This window comes from Oreochromis aureus, linkage group 17 (genome assembly GCF_013358895.1).
Source record: "Oreochromis aureus strain Israel breed Guangdong linkage group 17, ZZ_aureus, whole genome shotgun sequence".
NCBI classification, from domain to species: Eukaryota; Metazoa; Chordata; class Actinopteri; order Cichliformes; family Cichlidae; genus Oreochromis; species Oreochromis aureus.
Genome location: NC_052958.1, coordinates 33,592,430 through 33,608,143, shown reverse-complemented (window position 1 = coordinate 33,608,143; position 15,714 = coordinate 33,592,430). Strand labels below are relative to the sequence as shown.

The window sequence follows — 15,714 nt, the reverse complement described above, 5'->3', positions numbered from 1 at the left end:
GCTTTGTAGACTCATTTAGTCTTGCTTTGTTGCATGGATTTCTCTCATTGTCCAGGTGGGCAGCCAGGGTGAGCATTAGAGTTTTGATACCACCAAAAAAAGATAATGCAAATCTTTCTGGATTAAGACTTAAATAATAGGAGTTAGTCTCCAGTTCTGATTTTGTACCCACTATCTTGTGATGGCATCACATTAGCCACAACAATTGTCAACATGTTGTTCACATTCTCAGCCATGAATAGCCTACTCAGTATTCATTATTTCTTTATTAGATAAAGAATTGGCTCATGGCCGTGCTCAGACTGAGCCTTTATTCTGATGTCAGCTACACACTTAAAATTTCATGGCTACATCTTGTGCTGTTGGACAAACCCACGTTCAGCTGCTTTCATGGTAGTTTCATCTACAGCTGGTGATGCCAGGGTCACATTTTACTGTGATGGCACTCTAAGGGAATCTGGAAAACAATAGCCAGTATGTTTTAGAGGAAAGGCCCAAAAAAAAGGCATCTGCACTTTAAACTTGGAACCAACACGAAATGCAGTGATCCATAAGGAAAGTTGTGTGTATGAGCTGTCTATGGGCATGCATTTATCCAATCTATTAAAGGTGTTTCCAACAAGAACAACATGACAGCATGGCAGAACTGGCCTCAAGAAGCAAATACATTATAAGTAAGGATTATTCCATGAATCAAAATCAATCAGTGCCTCCCACCTAGCCAACTTAGAATCAACATTTTTCTTCAAAGTACAATCATTTCATTACCTTTGACATAGCTATGTGAAATTTTACCTTTAAAATGTGAATATTTTCTGAGTTACAATCCCTCAAAGTACATATTGGATGGGTTTGTGTTTTGTGCTTTTTAATTTACAGTTTTTCCAGCAAGTACAGGAGATGATTTTGAAGAAAACACATTTAAGCCTTGTTAAAAATCACAATAGAATCACCTTTTCAACCACTCCAAGTGACACAATGCGAAGCTAAAATCTTTTTGTTTATCATAAATGTTTTTTAATAACCAACTCTGAGCATTAATCTCTTGGGATATATTATAGTTTCAGTGACAAAACTAGGCAAATTTAATGTCTATCACATAGAGTAGCAGAAACAAGCATTGGCACCCTGGATGTTTTATCTACTTTCTGGCAATCCACTGGTGAAAACTTCAGAAGGTGCCTTTTGGGAAAAACTTTCCATGGGTCACATGACCGTGTGGGATACTTGGCTGGTCAAAACATGCTGTTGAATCTGAAAGCTCTCATTCCAACTCTCCTTTTGGCACTAGGCTCATCTTCTAGCCATGATTTCCTTAAAGCTTTAGGTGATCCTGAAAAGACGGTCCAGAATCTTTGGAATGAGGATGCAGAAGATCACCTTGATTGCAGATGCTTTTTATGAGAGATCTTGCTGACCACTTTCTTGTGGGCACCGTGTCACGTCTCTTTGCGTTGCCTAACTAAACTTTAAAGAACAACATCCAGTTGGTGTGACACTCGCACTGACCTGCTGGCTCATTACTCAGATCATCCAGATTTTTTTTATTTACAATAAAACCCATTTAGATACCAAAACTACCAGTATTGCACTTCTCTAAATAATACTCAGACTTTACAAAAATACACTTTCAATTTAACCGCGGCGCATAGCTGGAGGTGTCATCTGTAGTCTCGGCACTTTGAATTTATTAGATGTGGGCTATTTCTGGCTCAGATAATAAGCCATAATCATTCCTCACAAAGCTGAGACGAAGAAAAATCAGTGAAATTAAATCCATTGCATCAGCCTGGCCAGTCATAGAATTTTAGTGCACTTGCACTCGTTTAAACTGGGTTGTCGATATGTCTACGTGAGTTTTTCTCTGAATTGGACGACTCCACGCTATGCTGCTGAAAATATGGCTTTGGTATCATTTAATCCTGCTTGTTTCCAGAAATTAAAAAAAAAATATATTGCAAAAGCAATCATGTTTCTTCCTTTTGGAAAAGTTGATCTGATACTTTTAAGACGCAAGGACAGAATCAGAGTAGAAGATGCAAAAGGTCATTCACGTTTGCGAAACGCTTCCGAAGCCTTCGAGAGTCATTTCTCACATCGGCTTACAGAAGAACCTAAAAAATGGCCTTGCATTGTGTTTCTGTTGTGTGTGCGTATGTAAGTCAGTAACGCCTCTTATCTGTCCGCACATACGCACAGGCTGTTGCCGTGAGACAAAAGGGTCACACAGTTAACCATTGTTGGTGTGATGACGGACAGCAAGCTGAAGGCACAATGCACAACACAGCGATCTGTAGGGGCTGGCATAGACCAGCACCACTTTCTTTAAACACACACACAGAAAAATAAAATAGCATAGATCCTGCTGGATTTTGACAACATGCAGAAATCCTGGGACTTTTACTTACTTTTAGTTTGTCTTTTGACCTGGAGTGGCCTATACAGTAGAAATGACTGGCTGTGAACCCATGCATGACAGCCAGAAGAGGTGAACAGAGCGAACTGGGAGGCAGTTCTGATACTGAGGAGAGAGGACTGTGTGGGAGGAGAGGATTCAGAGCTTTTCTGTCAAGCCAAACAGAAGAAAGAATACAAAAACTGGACAAATTGTTTCTCTGCTATACACTGGATTTGAAAGACATTCAGACCGCTCTTCTGCTCGGTGTCGTGTTGTTGAATTCATCTTAAAAGGATAAAATGGTCATTCTTGTCCACACGTTTGCACTGCAATAACAACATGTTTTTTTCTGCCAAAGAGTTTAAAAAAAATCCAAATTCTAATTTACTAAAATATTCAGACTTTTTACTGTGGCCCTCTAAACTTCAGGTGCATCCTGTTTGCTTAAGACTTTCCCCAGATTGCATTTGAATGAAGTTCCCATTTGATTCCAAAACTAGGCTCCATTTTGAACACAGTATTGCTGAAACCCAGACTTACATGCCAAACAACATCTGTGGGTGAGACGTGAAGATGCATATAGCGGTCCTTCAAATTCTACTCACAATTCTTCTAGTTTATCGCTGTGCATTAGCATGTTGCATACATTTATTCCAATGACTACTTAGCTGTCTGCAGTCTAACTAGATAACAATTACCCCTAACTCCAGGCAACCAAAACATGCCATTTCAATTTTATTAAAACCAACTCAATTTTGGCTTTGTACAAAATATATAGTTAAGGTTATCACCTATGATGACCTTAGTTAGTTAAGGCATGTAACCGTCTTGCTTTAACTTGAGGGCTTTAAAGAAGTTGGGAGTTTGTTTTTGTTTTTAGACCTTTGTGTAAGCCTGACTGTCTCCTATTTTTCCTGTCTTTATGCTAACCTAAGTTTACCAGCACATGGCTTCAGTGTTATATACGGCTCAAAAAACAAAAGAACACTTTTTAATCAGAGTACAGCATCGAGTCAGTTTAACTTCTGAGATATTGATCTGGTCAGTTAAGCAGAGAAGGTTTTTAATTAGTCTCAGCTGCTTTGGTGTTGATGAAATTAACAACAGGAGGGGCAACAGTGAGACAACCTCCAAACACAAATGGTTTTACGGGTGGAGGCCACTAACATTTTTCCTTCTGATTGTTTTTTTTTCCCCACTAATTTGGCATTTGGATAGGGTCTGCGGTAATACTACTGGTAACACAAGGCAAGACCTGGACCCTACAGTGGTGAAACAGGTAGTCCAGCTGCTCCAGCATGTTCCATTGCCAGAAGGTTTGCTGTTTCTCCCAGCACCATTTTAAAAGCATGGAGGAGATTCAAGGAGACAGACCGTTACTCTAGGAGAGCTGGAATGGACTTAACTCATCAGCAGGACTGATATCTGGTCTTTTGTGCATGGAGGAACAGGATGAGCACTGCCAGAGCTACAAAATGACCTCCAGCAGGTCACAAGTTGTGAATGTCTCTGATCAAACAATCAGAAACAGACTACATGAGGGTGGCCTTGAGGGACCGACGTCTATTAGTTGGCCCTGTGCTCACTGACGGCACCATGGAGTCCAATTGTCATATGCTGGTGCAGTAGGTCCTGGGTTTCTCCTGGTACACAACATATACTGCCACATGAGGCCAGGCTGTTTGCAGGCAGTATCTGGAAAATGAAACAACTGATACCAATGACTGGTCCCCACCCTTTGCCCAACCTAAATCCAGTAGAACACCTCTAGGACTTTGTTTCCATCCATCCAGTGCCACCAGGTTGCATCTTAGACTGTCCCAGAGCTCAGTGGTGCCCCAGTCCAGACCTGGGAGGATATCTTCCAGAGCATCATCTCATTAGGAGCATGCTCTGGTATTCTCAGAGCTCTGCAAAGGGACCTCCTGTGCCATTATGAGTTGCTAAAATTAAATTTTGGGAAAATGGACTAGCCTACTGTGTAATTTTTTCACTTTGATTTTCAGGGTGTCTTTGAATTTAGATGTCTGTAGGCCGATTATTGTCATTTCCATCAAACAATGTTGCATCATTTGAAACACAGTACCCAGTCCATATCAGTATACCTACTGAAATCTCATGTATATTTAAAATGCTCCTTTAATTTTTTTGATCCATGTTGCAAACTGACATGAAAATGGCATCAATTACCTCATCTAACGTCCCGCAAGAATTTATTAGCATATTTCACAAAATGTCAGACTAATCATTTAAAAGAATTGCACCTTAATGTAGCGCCTTTATGCCGTTATCTCAGAATATTAATGGAGCACTAATCTGAGATCTGTTCACTAATGTGACAGATTGTTGATCTACATTTCAGAGCTGGCAAACATTATATTACCCACATATGTTAAAATTTGCTGAAACAATGTAGTAAGGAACTATGTGCAAAAATTACAACCAAACAAACAAAACACTGATATCCCATAACAAGGTACAAAATTTTTTATTTCCAAATATATCCCTTTGTTTCCTATGGACAAATTGTCCTTGATAAATTAATCAAAACACATAACACAGATCTATTAAAATTGTCACTGGGGTCTCAAACAGGTCTCCACATGAAAAAAAATGACTGATTGTAATAGTATGTTTTTGTTTTAACAGCAAACATGGTAAAATGACTCAGGAGTCTTCTGTTTTGTTAGCAATGCAGCTGAACTGATGTGGTGAAAAGCGTGCACAGTAGAGGGAGTCGAGAAGAATCCTGGGGGAAAAAATTCTTCACCATTTTGTCAATATTCTCACATTCAGCACAGAAACTCTCTTCAGGTTAATTTTACCTTTGTACCCCCTTCTGTTTTCCTTTAAAGTCCCCTTTCCACATGGCAGTGATTAGTGATTACAGTATAAACAACAGATATAAGGATAAAAAAAGAAACCCCCAAACACCCCTCCACCTTTTTCATTCCTTCAGTCTGTGCTCAGAGCTGGAAGCTGATTTTGAGCACAAGGACAAGGTTACAGGCCCCATGAGAGTGTGTCCACGGTGTTGCGTTACACTGCCGATGCCTCTGACAATATTGTGCCTTATTAATCATTGATCTGGTTGCTGGTGTTAATTTCAGTGCACTGGGGGATTAAGTTCACAGTGCTAGGGCCGATGAGACGCAGGCAGTTTTTGAGGCAACGAACACAGAGGTTCTGGAAAAAAACATGCTCTGAGAGGACAAAAATCAACCACTGAATATAAAGGATGGGTCATAGAAGTGATTCAGAAAGAGCAATGTTAAAGATACTGACTGGTTTTGTGTCGAAGCTAAGATCCTGCATGGAACAAAACGTAACTTGAGTACATGGCATTTTTCAATACAGAAAAAATCACCAGTCTGCAACATTATGGCCCTTAGAGAAATAAGAAGTGGCGATAAACAATCACAGCTGCTGTACACTGGGACTACATAATCAGTCAGATTACATAGTACACAGCAGAAAGCCACTGGACAAGCTGAGCAGCCCAAATTGACCATGTTTCGAATACTACAATAACATGTTGTTTCTCTTTCTTAAGAAAACTAGAAAAAAAATTGTTAAGAGTCCAGAAACTTCACTCTAAATGAACCTGCAGGGTTCATTTAGAGTGAAGCTCAGTTTATTATTTACGCTTTACCGAAGACTGGAGGAATCTGATATAGAAATTACAGGTCAGAGGTGTTGCACCACACTTTCCTGTCTGAGTCAAGTTAGTTTTAGAGGAAGGGATGACATCCTGTTGCCATTCAGTGTAAGGGGAAGGAAAAAAAAAAATTGTCCTCCTGGACTTGTCCTCTGCTGTCCGCTGCAGAGAGGAATCTGGAGAAATGGAGGCAAGACGAAGACAGAGAAAGAAAATATCCATTCGTCTAGCAGCGTCTGTGCCCTTTAGTTCGTCCGGAGCTGGTAATCTGCCAAGAGACGTAACAGCAGAGCATTAATGTGCGGCTTACTTCCCCTCAGCGCTCCTGCACATCACTACCACTTTATAATGGCACCATTAAATCTCAAAACAAGGTGTACAGAATAATTACGATGCACGTGTGCACCCCGGAGGTGTCACAAAAAAGATGAAGCAGAAGTATGCGAACATCCCATTTGCATATGTTATGAGCTTTTGTTTTGACTCTTTTGAACTTCAGCTTAAGGTAAATATCAGTGGCATAGAATACAGAGTGTGTGTTAACTGAACCATGCTCATATATATATTAATTAAAAACAACAACAACAAAAAATCCTGACAACACAGCCTTTGAATAGTTTCCCAGAGTTGGGACATAATACTTAAAAGACGGTGAGTTAAATATCAACGACAGGTGAGTTTAGGGTGTTTCCAGGGGTCAGGGTGAGCAGAGATATATTGGTAATAGCAGCAAGAAAAAAGGGGATTAAATATCTGCTTAACTAAAAGTAGATGGTTCATTTACAAAGTAAGAGTGGAGAAAGTAAGACAGGCAGGACCTGAGGAGGGAAGGAGGATATATTGGGTAAAGGATGTTGAAGAAGGAGCTGATCTGAAGGAGGAAGAGGAAGACCACAGAGAAGATTCTCTATGGATGTAGGAAGGAGGACATGCAGAGGGTTGGCGTGACAGAGGAGGATGCTAGGCAGAGGGTGAGACGGAGGCAGATGTGATGCCCCTGAAATGAAGCAGTCCTTTATGATATCAAGAACCGCATCTCCATGAAGAGCTAACGTGACAACCTGGATCAGTGATGTGTCATTGTTAAACATCCAGCTAATGTGCATCATCACCTGATCAGTCAGATATTAGTGAAGTCATCACTTTGACTTACTGCTGTACAGTACAAGCAAATGCCTGTTCATCAATCATTAATGAGCCACTAGCTACAGTACACAGCATCAGGGTATTATTTAATCAGTGTGAGAGTGTCTGCCTGTAGTGTCGAGTGAAATGTGATCGCGCCCGTCTCCCTCTGTGTGCTGCTGATGTTAACAGTAAGAGAAAGGGAATAGCCATCTCTCCGAGTCACCCAAACTTCATCCCTCTTCCTTCTCTAACTTGTTCTCATCTTTTCTCCTTTCGATCCCTCTCGCTTTCTCTCCTTTGCTTCTCTGCTGATGTTACAGCAAGGTGATCGTAACCTTGGCATTTGCCAAGTTGCCACCCCGGGAGCCTCCTGGCACCCTGTGGTATCATTCAACCACTGCATCCCCTGACTCATCCCCGACAAAGCCAGGTAATGGATATGATTGATGTAATGCAGTCAGGTTCATTCCTGGGGCAGATAGCAGGTATGAAACTTGAAGATTTCTGGCAGTGGTCCAGCAGAGGTACTGGGCTCCCATCTCCATATCATTACCATTTGCGTCCCCATTGAAACCCGTGAGCCTGTGTGGAGGACTTTGCTGCAGTCTCATCAATAAACTGAAGCTTTAAACTGACCTGTTCAAATGACAAGTGTGTGTTTGGGGCGAAGATGTTGCTTTCTATTTCAACATGCTTTGCAGGTAACATCTCAGGTTAATGGGATGAAACAAGCTCAAAGCTGACAAACACTTCTTGGTCCTTGTCGCCCTTGTTGTCAGCGGTTGACGGATGTGGGTTCATTCCCAGGGCAGCAACTGAATCTCAAGATTCCAGGTGCTAGCGTTGCTGCAGAAATTCGGCTGTTTCTGTTCAAAGTTGGACATTAAACACGCTACCTAAGCCTCGAAGAAGCCAGAAGGTTTCTATCCTTGGCAACCTGCATTTTGTCACTCTAAGCCCCTGATGACATGGCTCGTGGTGATAGAGCCAGGTAATAGATATGATAGATGCTATCCAGCTGGGTTCATTCAAGGGGCACACACTGAATACTGATGCAGTAAGACCGATTGTGACTCTGATCTCTCTTTGGACTTTACTCCTCTGTCTTTCTAGGAACACCAACTTGGAATCCAAAAAAAGCTCAAAAACATGCACGGTTTAATCTTCGGACACTTGATGTTAATTGTCATGTTTTATGTGATGGTATTTTCAAATGAGCTAATCTGTGGATGAGATGAGACACACAGTCCTGATGAAGCAAACTGTGTTTTTTCTTTTTGTCTCAAACTTATAATGACCTTAAAAAAACGCTTTTCAGTTATCTTTTACTTAAACCTTAACCACCTGAGGTCCATGTTGTCACAGGTGTGCTACCCCCAACTATCTTAATGCTATTATTTGGACAAAGCTAAAAATGAGTATTTTTGAAAATTGTGAATATGTTTTAAATTAGAATAATTATTCTTGCTTCCCTAATTGCCTAGACTTTTGAGAACAACTTCATAAAAACAAAAATGATTCTCGATATGATGACTACTTTGACCTGAGAAGATTATTACTTAATGAGAGAAATGCTAATTTTAAAACCAAGGGGTTTCAAACCACGGATGCAGACATTTGCAGCTCTGTCATATATGAAAGATCGGCAGTTTCATCCTTCAAAAAGTATTTGTAAAATTCTCTTAAACTTCATCAACCATGCTGTTAAATCAGAACAGCAGCATATCCATGTTAAAAAAAACCACAGTCCTAAGTGGCCAATCTGCAGTGTTTGTGTTTGTTTTTTTAAGGGTGAGTTGTAATGAGTTCCATTTCCCTGCGTTATTTTCTCACCTCCACTTTGCGTGATGTAGCGCACCCATGGCAACGCCTGGTAACCACTCTTCTCTATGATCTTTAGGTAGCGCACCTGGGGGAACATTGACATTTTAACTATAGTTATTTCACTCATTCAAACACATTATGAACCCTCATTTTCTTTAGTGGTTTGACATTACAATTTACTATAAACAGACTGTGCGCTCAGGTGTGTTTCTGTCAGTTCATTTACAGCAGATATAAACGCTTCCTATCTAGTGAAAACCACAGATCTCCACAGTTTTTTCCCCTCACGAACTGAAGAAATAAAAGACATTTTGAAGAACTAAAAAAAAAAAGTCTGATTTTTCATGGGTAGTAACAAAAGAGAGAAGGTAAAATTTAATATGTGAACTCTAATGTAGTCAGGTAGAGCTCATTTATAAATGACCTAAATATCAAAGATGTTTGCCATTTGAATGTGAAGGTAGTTTTGCGCTATTGTTTAAATTCAACAAGGAGTGAACTGAGACAAAGTCTTTAAGGAGATTGTTGCCATGAACTTAAAAGATGACTTAATAAATTATCCATTTAGTCCAGTAATAATCTTTACTTTACAGAATGCAGTCATACAAGGAAGCAGTGAAGGCAAACGGTGCATTGTCATCTCCTACCTGAATCCCAGACACAGTGAAATAGGGTATCTCAAAATTAACTGTGATCGGTCTCTTTGCCTCGAGCTCGTCGCTCTCCACGCTGGGCAGCCCAAAGTGTGCTCGCATCACGTACTCCTTACCCCCCTAGACACCCGAACAGAAAAGAGAAAAGGCCACAGAGCTGTTATTGGGTCTGTTAGGTAAACTCTTAAATTTAGGATGACACCATTCATAAAGCTCATGTCCCAAGTGGGCGTCCCATTTGCCACATGAGGCAACGACCTTATCATATCAAGGTGAATCAGATATAGTTTTTCTTTTAGGATTTAGCATCTATATACTATATTAAACACATGTAAGTTTGTTCTTTGGTTTGACTTTCTTGAAGCCTCCTATTCACTTGGTTTATAATATAGACCATATAATATAATATATTTACTGTTGACTTTAACCTGGGTGTTCCTGTTACACCCAAAGTCGACTAGGATTGGTTCCAGCTCCAGCCACCCAAGGACCTTTAAATAATAAGCAGCTCAAGCTAACGGTTGGATGGATTGATTTTAGAGTGATGAAGCAACAACTGGAGCATTCTTGCTCATTTGTTAACAAAAAAAAGAAAAAGAAAAACCCCAAACTAATCTATTCTGCTTCATTAGTACTGTGCAAGTGAGTTTCTTTTTTTCTGTCCAAGTAGCCTGGCAACAAAGGAAAGAAAACAACACAAGTGTCATTACAATTTTGAAACGCTGTTGTATGTGACATCACCTTTGTCCGCCTGAACCCTGCCCACATCGAACCGAAGAGAAGAGCTCAGGCAGAAGCCCAAACACAGAAACACTCTGCTTTAAAATAACTATTCTAACTGTGGCGGAAAATTGTGCATTCATGCAGCAACCCATCTGTCACAGGAAGAAGCTGATTAAGCATAATAATCATTTGGTAATGTTGTTTCTAAACTTCAATAAACCGACAAACCGAAATAACTGCAAACCAAAAAAACTCATTGTTGAACTGAATATGAAACATTTTTTCTTGTCATTATACGGTTGCTATGGGAAACCTTATCAGCTCTACCCTCGCTTAAGGCTGATAAGAAATATCCAATAAATGATAAATATGTAAAAGATACATATATTCATGCTTATAAAATAGCTGAAGGCAAATTGACTTATAAATGCTGCATAAACATTTCTGGTGTTTATAAAAACAGAGTCAGGCGTAGTTGGGTGGAGCTGGTTGAGCTGGTTGACTGTGGATGAGCGCTCTCTGTAACCGCGTTCTGTTTGTTTCCTCAATCTAAACCTCGAGATTGGAGAGAATACGTCATTTTACAGGGTACAAAGGTTGCGAGTGATGGAAAAAAAAACATTATCTGCACAGTCACACACAAGTTAGTCAACTTTACAGCTGCAATTGCTAACCCTCCCTGACATATTAGATGTGTAATGAATTACAAAAGGGGATATCAAGACTTGACAGATAAACGAACCTCAGCTTCAAGTCAGTTAAATTTCCCTTTGAGGAGCCAACAGAGCAGAAACTGGCACTGAAACTGAAAGCAAAGTGGAAAATAGGGAAATAGGGAGATTGTTTTGTATTCAGGGAGGTTGGTGATAAAGTGATAAATGGCTGCTGTCTCATATTTGTCACAACACGTCTTCATTTTTGACAGATATTCTGTTTCAGGATTATGTAGAAGTGCATCAAGCTGATGATGCTCTGCTTTCAAAGCATCACTTGGGAAAAGGGGAGCTTAAAAACCTCCATCTATATAGTGGATCCATAGTTGGTGCTGAGCCACTACATTTAAAACAAAAGCAGAATTTACGCCATCTGCTGTACGGTTTAAAAAATGGACACACGTGTCTAACATAGACAAGAGTATATGAATTACAGTATAAACAGGAAGCACTCTCAGAACGTAAACCTCGGTCAAGGCAGCTCACTCTCTGGGCAGTATTTACTTTTAAGGGACTAATATTGGATTTTGTATATAAACATTATGTAGAAGTACGGAATGGATAATAGGTACTGATTTGTAAATAAGTGGACATGAATAACTTATAACTTATTATATCATGCTCTAAATGTGGCCAATACAAACATAGTTTTAAAGATAAGAGACATTTTATTAAGTTTGACCTTAATTGACCTTGAAGAAGCTGCACAGGTCCAAAGTAACATTACATATAGAATCCTTATCTGCATTATGTTGTCAGTAGCAACAATGACAGTAAGAAATATAGTTTTAAATCACTCTATATAGCATTATTATCACTTTGACTTTGAAGGAGAGGTCAGAGGTCAAACGAAACATGATATTTTAAATTCTTGGTTCTTTCTTTATGTTGACAGTACACACCACACTTGTAAGAGTCGTGTTTTCTAAGTTTTAAAGCTTTTTGTTAATTTTCAACGAATAAATCATGAAGTTGACCTTAACCACCTCGGTGGATGTGAGCCAAATTTTAATGGACTGTTAACATGACCCCACTCTACGCCCCTACCAAGTTAAATTTGAATTTATTCAAAACTTTTTGAGCTCTTGTACACACTTGCACACACGAAACCCAAAACAACCTCCTTGGCTGAGCTAAATATAATTAATATCCTTTTTTAAACAACTGATTATATTAGCTGATGATACAAACAGCATTTTTAAAAACTGGTGTAATGAAGAAGTTGTTACAGACTAAGATGAGGCAAAAAGCAACAATGTGTCTTAAGCTATAAATCCCCTGCTTTAGCATTAAAAAAGAAATGTGAGTAAAACTGCAACACATATTGTAACTTAAATAGTATCTTAAAGATCCTTATAATTTAAATCTAATTATAAGTAGGATCATTTTGGATGTGCAATGTTTTGTGAGCGCATTTGGCCAATTTTATATTTCAGAACAGGTCGATTTTCGACATTTATGCTCGTTTCACCCAAGAAGAAATGGAAAACATTTTTCCGAAACAGTTAAAGAATGTCTGTCGTTTTCAGTCTATTTTATTTAATCTATTATTTATTGCTGCTTGTTGAGAAGCGCTTTGCCTGTGAGTGTCTGTGAGAAAATATCAGTAATGACAACATGATATATTTTGTTTGCAGGCCACACTAACAGGGAAAGATTTGATGTTCCACTGCACCACATTCTTCTCAGGCACCCACTTGGCGCTGCCTGTGCTGGTCTTGAACTTGGGTGAGTCAGCATCACTGGGCACCGGCACCAGAATGGACACGTTGTTGGCAGTGGAGCGGCTCTTAAACTGACTTTTAGCCTGCAGATGGTGTCAGAGAACAGAGTTCAAGCGTCATTAAAGATCTTTATAACAAAAAGAGCATGCACATCCAGATTCAAATAAGACTTTGCAATTATGCAACAGCATTGCATCACCACACTGCGAACAAACAGATGGCAAACAGCAATCCACTTGAATGTGTCATAAATTATAGATAAGCTTTAGTGAACGGACTAGTGCACTTTAAAGCCAGATAAGCATATGGTGCATTTTACTCTATGTGTGTGCATTCATGTATTTGTGTGTTATTCATCGTTACCTTAACCTTGATCTCCACACGGCTGTGAGAGAACTTCTCAATCACGCTCTCAATCCATATGAGAGGCTTCACCTGTCAGAGATCCAGAGGTCGGCGAGGGATTCAGAGAGTGGACACAAGGTCAGAAATGCACCGAGCGCACAATCGAGTGCATCACTGCACACATCATAACAAGACAAACAGTGCTGAGGCTGTGCTTGTACAAGGCTGTAAATAACATTCACACATCCAATCATTTTATCCTGGTTTTCAAAGACCCAGACAAGCGTTTATCTTGGTTTTAAAGGCTCATCAAGCTATCTCGTAGTAACTGGAATAAATATTTTATCCAGGTTTCCTAACCGTATTTGTTTGTGCAGAAACTATTGGCTGAGCTGCTGAAGACCAACAGAAGTACTTAAACATTTTGAGTGAGTGACAACAGAGGTGCCCCTAGCCACTAGCTAGGCATGACATCACCTAGTTTTGTTTTTTTTTATTCTTGGTCCTTTTTAGTGCATCTTTATCAAAATTAAATGTCAAATAACATGGGCTGATGTGCTGCTAATTGTACTGACAAGAAGTTTGTGGTTTGATATTTCTTTACCAATAATCACTATTTATCTGTCTATGTAATGCACCAATACTGTCTTATGGGTGCACCTTGCTAACAAAGCTAACAAAAAATGGTAACTCCAACAAGGCTTAAGGCTTCAACCCCTTGGGTAACACCGTGGAGGCTACATCTATTTTTTTATAAATACAGTCTGTGACTCAGATACTGTCCATGCAAGTACACTAAAGGAGTGAAAGTTTTACTTCTGTACTGCAACTGACCAAAAAGAGCTGGGTAACGCTGTTTTTAAAAGTGAGTCTTTTAAAGTGTACAAAGATCGGATGTTAACAACTTTACCAATTAACTATGACTGTGAAGATCAGTTATGAACAGTAAGGTTCGCTATAAGTAGATAGCTTAATACAACAAAAATATATAAAAAAATATGAGCAAAAATGAACATCAAAGAGTAAAAAACAATAAAATAAAGACACTTTTTGGGTTGTCATGTCATGTGACCTAATGTGAAAAGAAAGTGCTCTTTTGATGAAACCCCCCCCCAAAAAAACATGTTTATGTGTTCTCACTGTAGTGTTGAGGCGGTAGGACATGAGCTCGCTCTCGCCATCAGGGGGGATGAAAGAGATGGTGCGGTCGTTCTCAAAGCGTGACAGACGGACACACTGATGAAACTTCACATCCTCCAGCTCCACTGTCTTGCTCTTCTCTCCTGACACAAACACACACACAAAGATTGAGAGCTTTGTACACAGCCTTGGGGAAATCAAGGTCAAGGTAATGATGACTGACAAACATTCACTCCATCTCTCTCTCAGACAAACACACACTGAAAGCAGTGTGTTACCAGCTCCCAGTGCCTTCTTCTTATCCCCCACTAAACAATTAGTTTTGCTGCTACACACAAGCACACACAGTTTGTATTTAATACCTGCTGCCATCATCCCCCCCAGTGAAACTCACTGATTTCTGCAGGCGTTCAAGCGATATGAATGACTTCTGATATAGTCACACCTGCACTGTACGCACTGCTGTTTTAGCTGTTTATAACAATTTTTTTAGTATTTCAAATGTGACAATAATGCCTCCATGTATTCAGATTACTTTTTTCATGTAGCCAATTGCCCCCCAAAATTTTAAATTCACAAAAGCAAAACCATTTAAAAAAAAACTAACTCTGAATAGACTCAGCACAAAAACACTCAAAGTTAAACAAAAGCTGCTATCTAGTGTGAACACACTTGCACTGTTGCAGTAGTCAGTTACACTGTAAGGGGAATCTCTTTCATGGCAGCATCCGATGTCTGCTGGAGAACGCCTGATGCTCACCTCCGCCGTGGTTAATTGAGGGTGCCGAGTGGTGAAAAACTGCTGTAATGACTGTGGGCCTGTGAGCCTTCAGCTAAATCCCCCGTTCAATAGGGAGCTAAAGCTTGCTTCACCTGCTCAGAATGCAACCCCGGGATCAGCACTGAGGCCTGTCAGAGGGAATGTGCGTGCCTGTGTGTGGATGTGCGTATTTGTGTATTCTCTGTGCATTCTTCTTCACTGTCCTCCCTCGTGACTTGGTGTACGTGCATGTGTTTATGCATGCCCGTTTTGCAGATTTGTGTACCGTGCTTGTTTCTCTATTGATTTTGTGTGTGTCTGTGTGTGACATTTTATAATGTGTAAGTGGGGAAAGGCGGATGCCATGGAGAACCCAACACTCCTGGTCAAGAAAAGCAGCAAACGCTTCCTGTTTGTGTCCTTCTATGCCACTACCATAGACACACACACACACACACACACACACACACACACACTTACACACAATTGTATGCAGCGTTATCAAGATAAGCAATGAAAGGTCATTCAGGATACTGTCTGTCATTTCCTGGACCTCGGGGCCCAAAGAAGAGACAGGTGTGAGTGCACATGCCAGAGGAGAATTCAAGATGAAGCAGTGTCCCCTGTGGTTCACCTTTACGGCCACTC

The 15,714-nt window shown here is 40.0% G+C and overlaps 1 protein-coding gene across 1 annotated transcript in view; it reads right to left on the bottom strand.

Moving 5' to 3' along the window:
• Nucleotides 1-4,867: 4,867 nt before the first annotated feature.
• The window catches only part of ap1m3 (adaptor related protein complex 1 subunit mu 3), a 31,257-nt gene continuing 20,410 nt past the window's right edge, over nucleotides 4,868-15,714 (bottom strand). The window contains exons 7-12 of the mRNA XM_031760259.2: nucleotides 14,307-14,449; nucleotides 13,185-13,256; nucleotides 12,746-12,904; nucleotides 9,656-9,781; nucleotides 9,018-9,093; nucleotides 4,868-6,324 (exon numbers count right to left, since the gene is read on the bottom strand). Coding sequence (XP_031616119.1) covers nucleotides 6,302-6,324; nucleotides 9,018-9,093; nucleotides 9,656-9,781; nucleotides 12,746-12,904; nucleotides 13,185-13,256; nucleotides 14,307-14,449 — 599 coding nt within the window. The 3' untranslated portion in view covers nucleotides 4,868-6,301. The remainder of the gene's footprint in view (nucleotides 6,325-9,017; nucleotides 9,094-9,655; nucleotides 9,782-12,745; nucleotides 12,905-13,184; nucleotides 13,257-14,306; nucleotides 14,450-15,714) is intronic.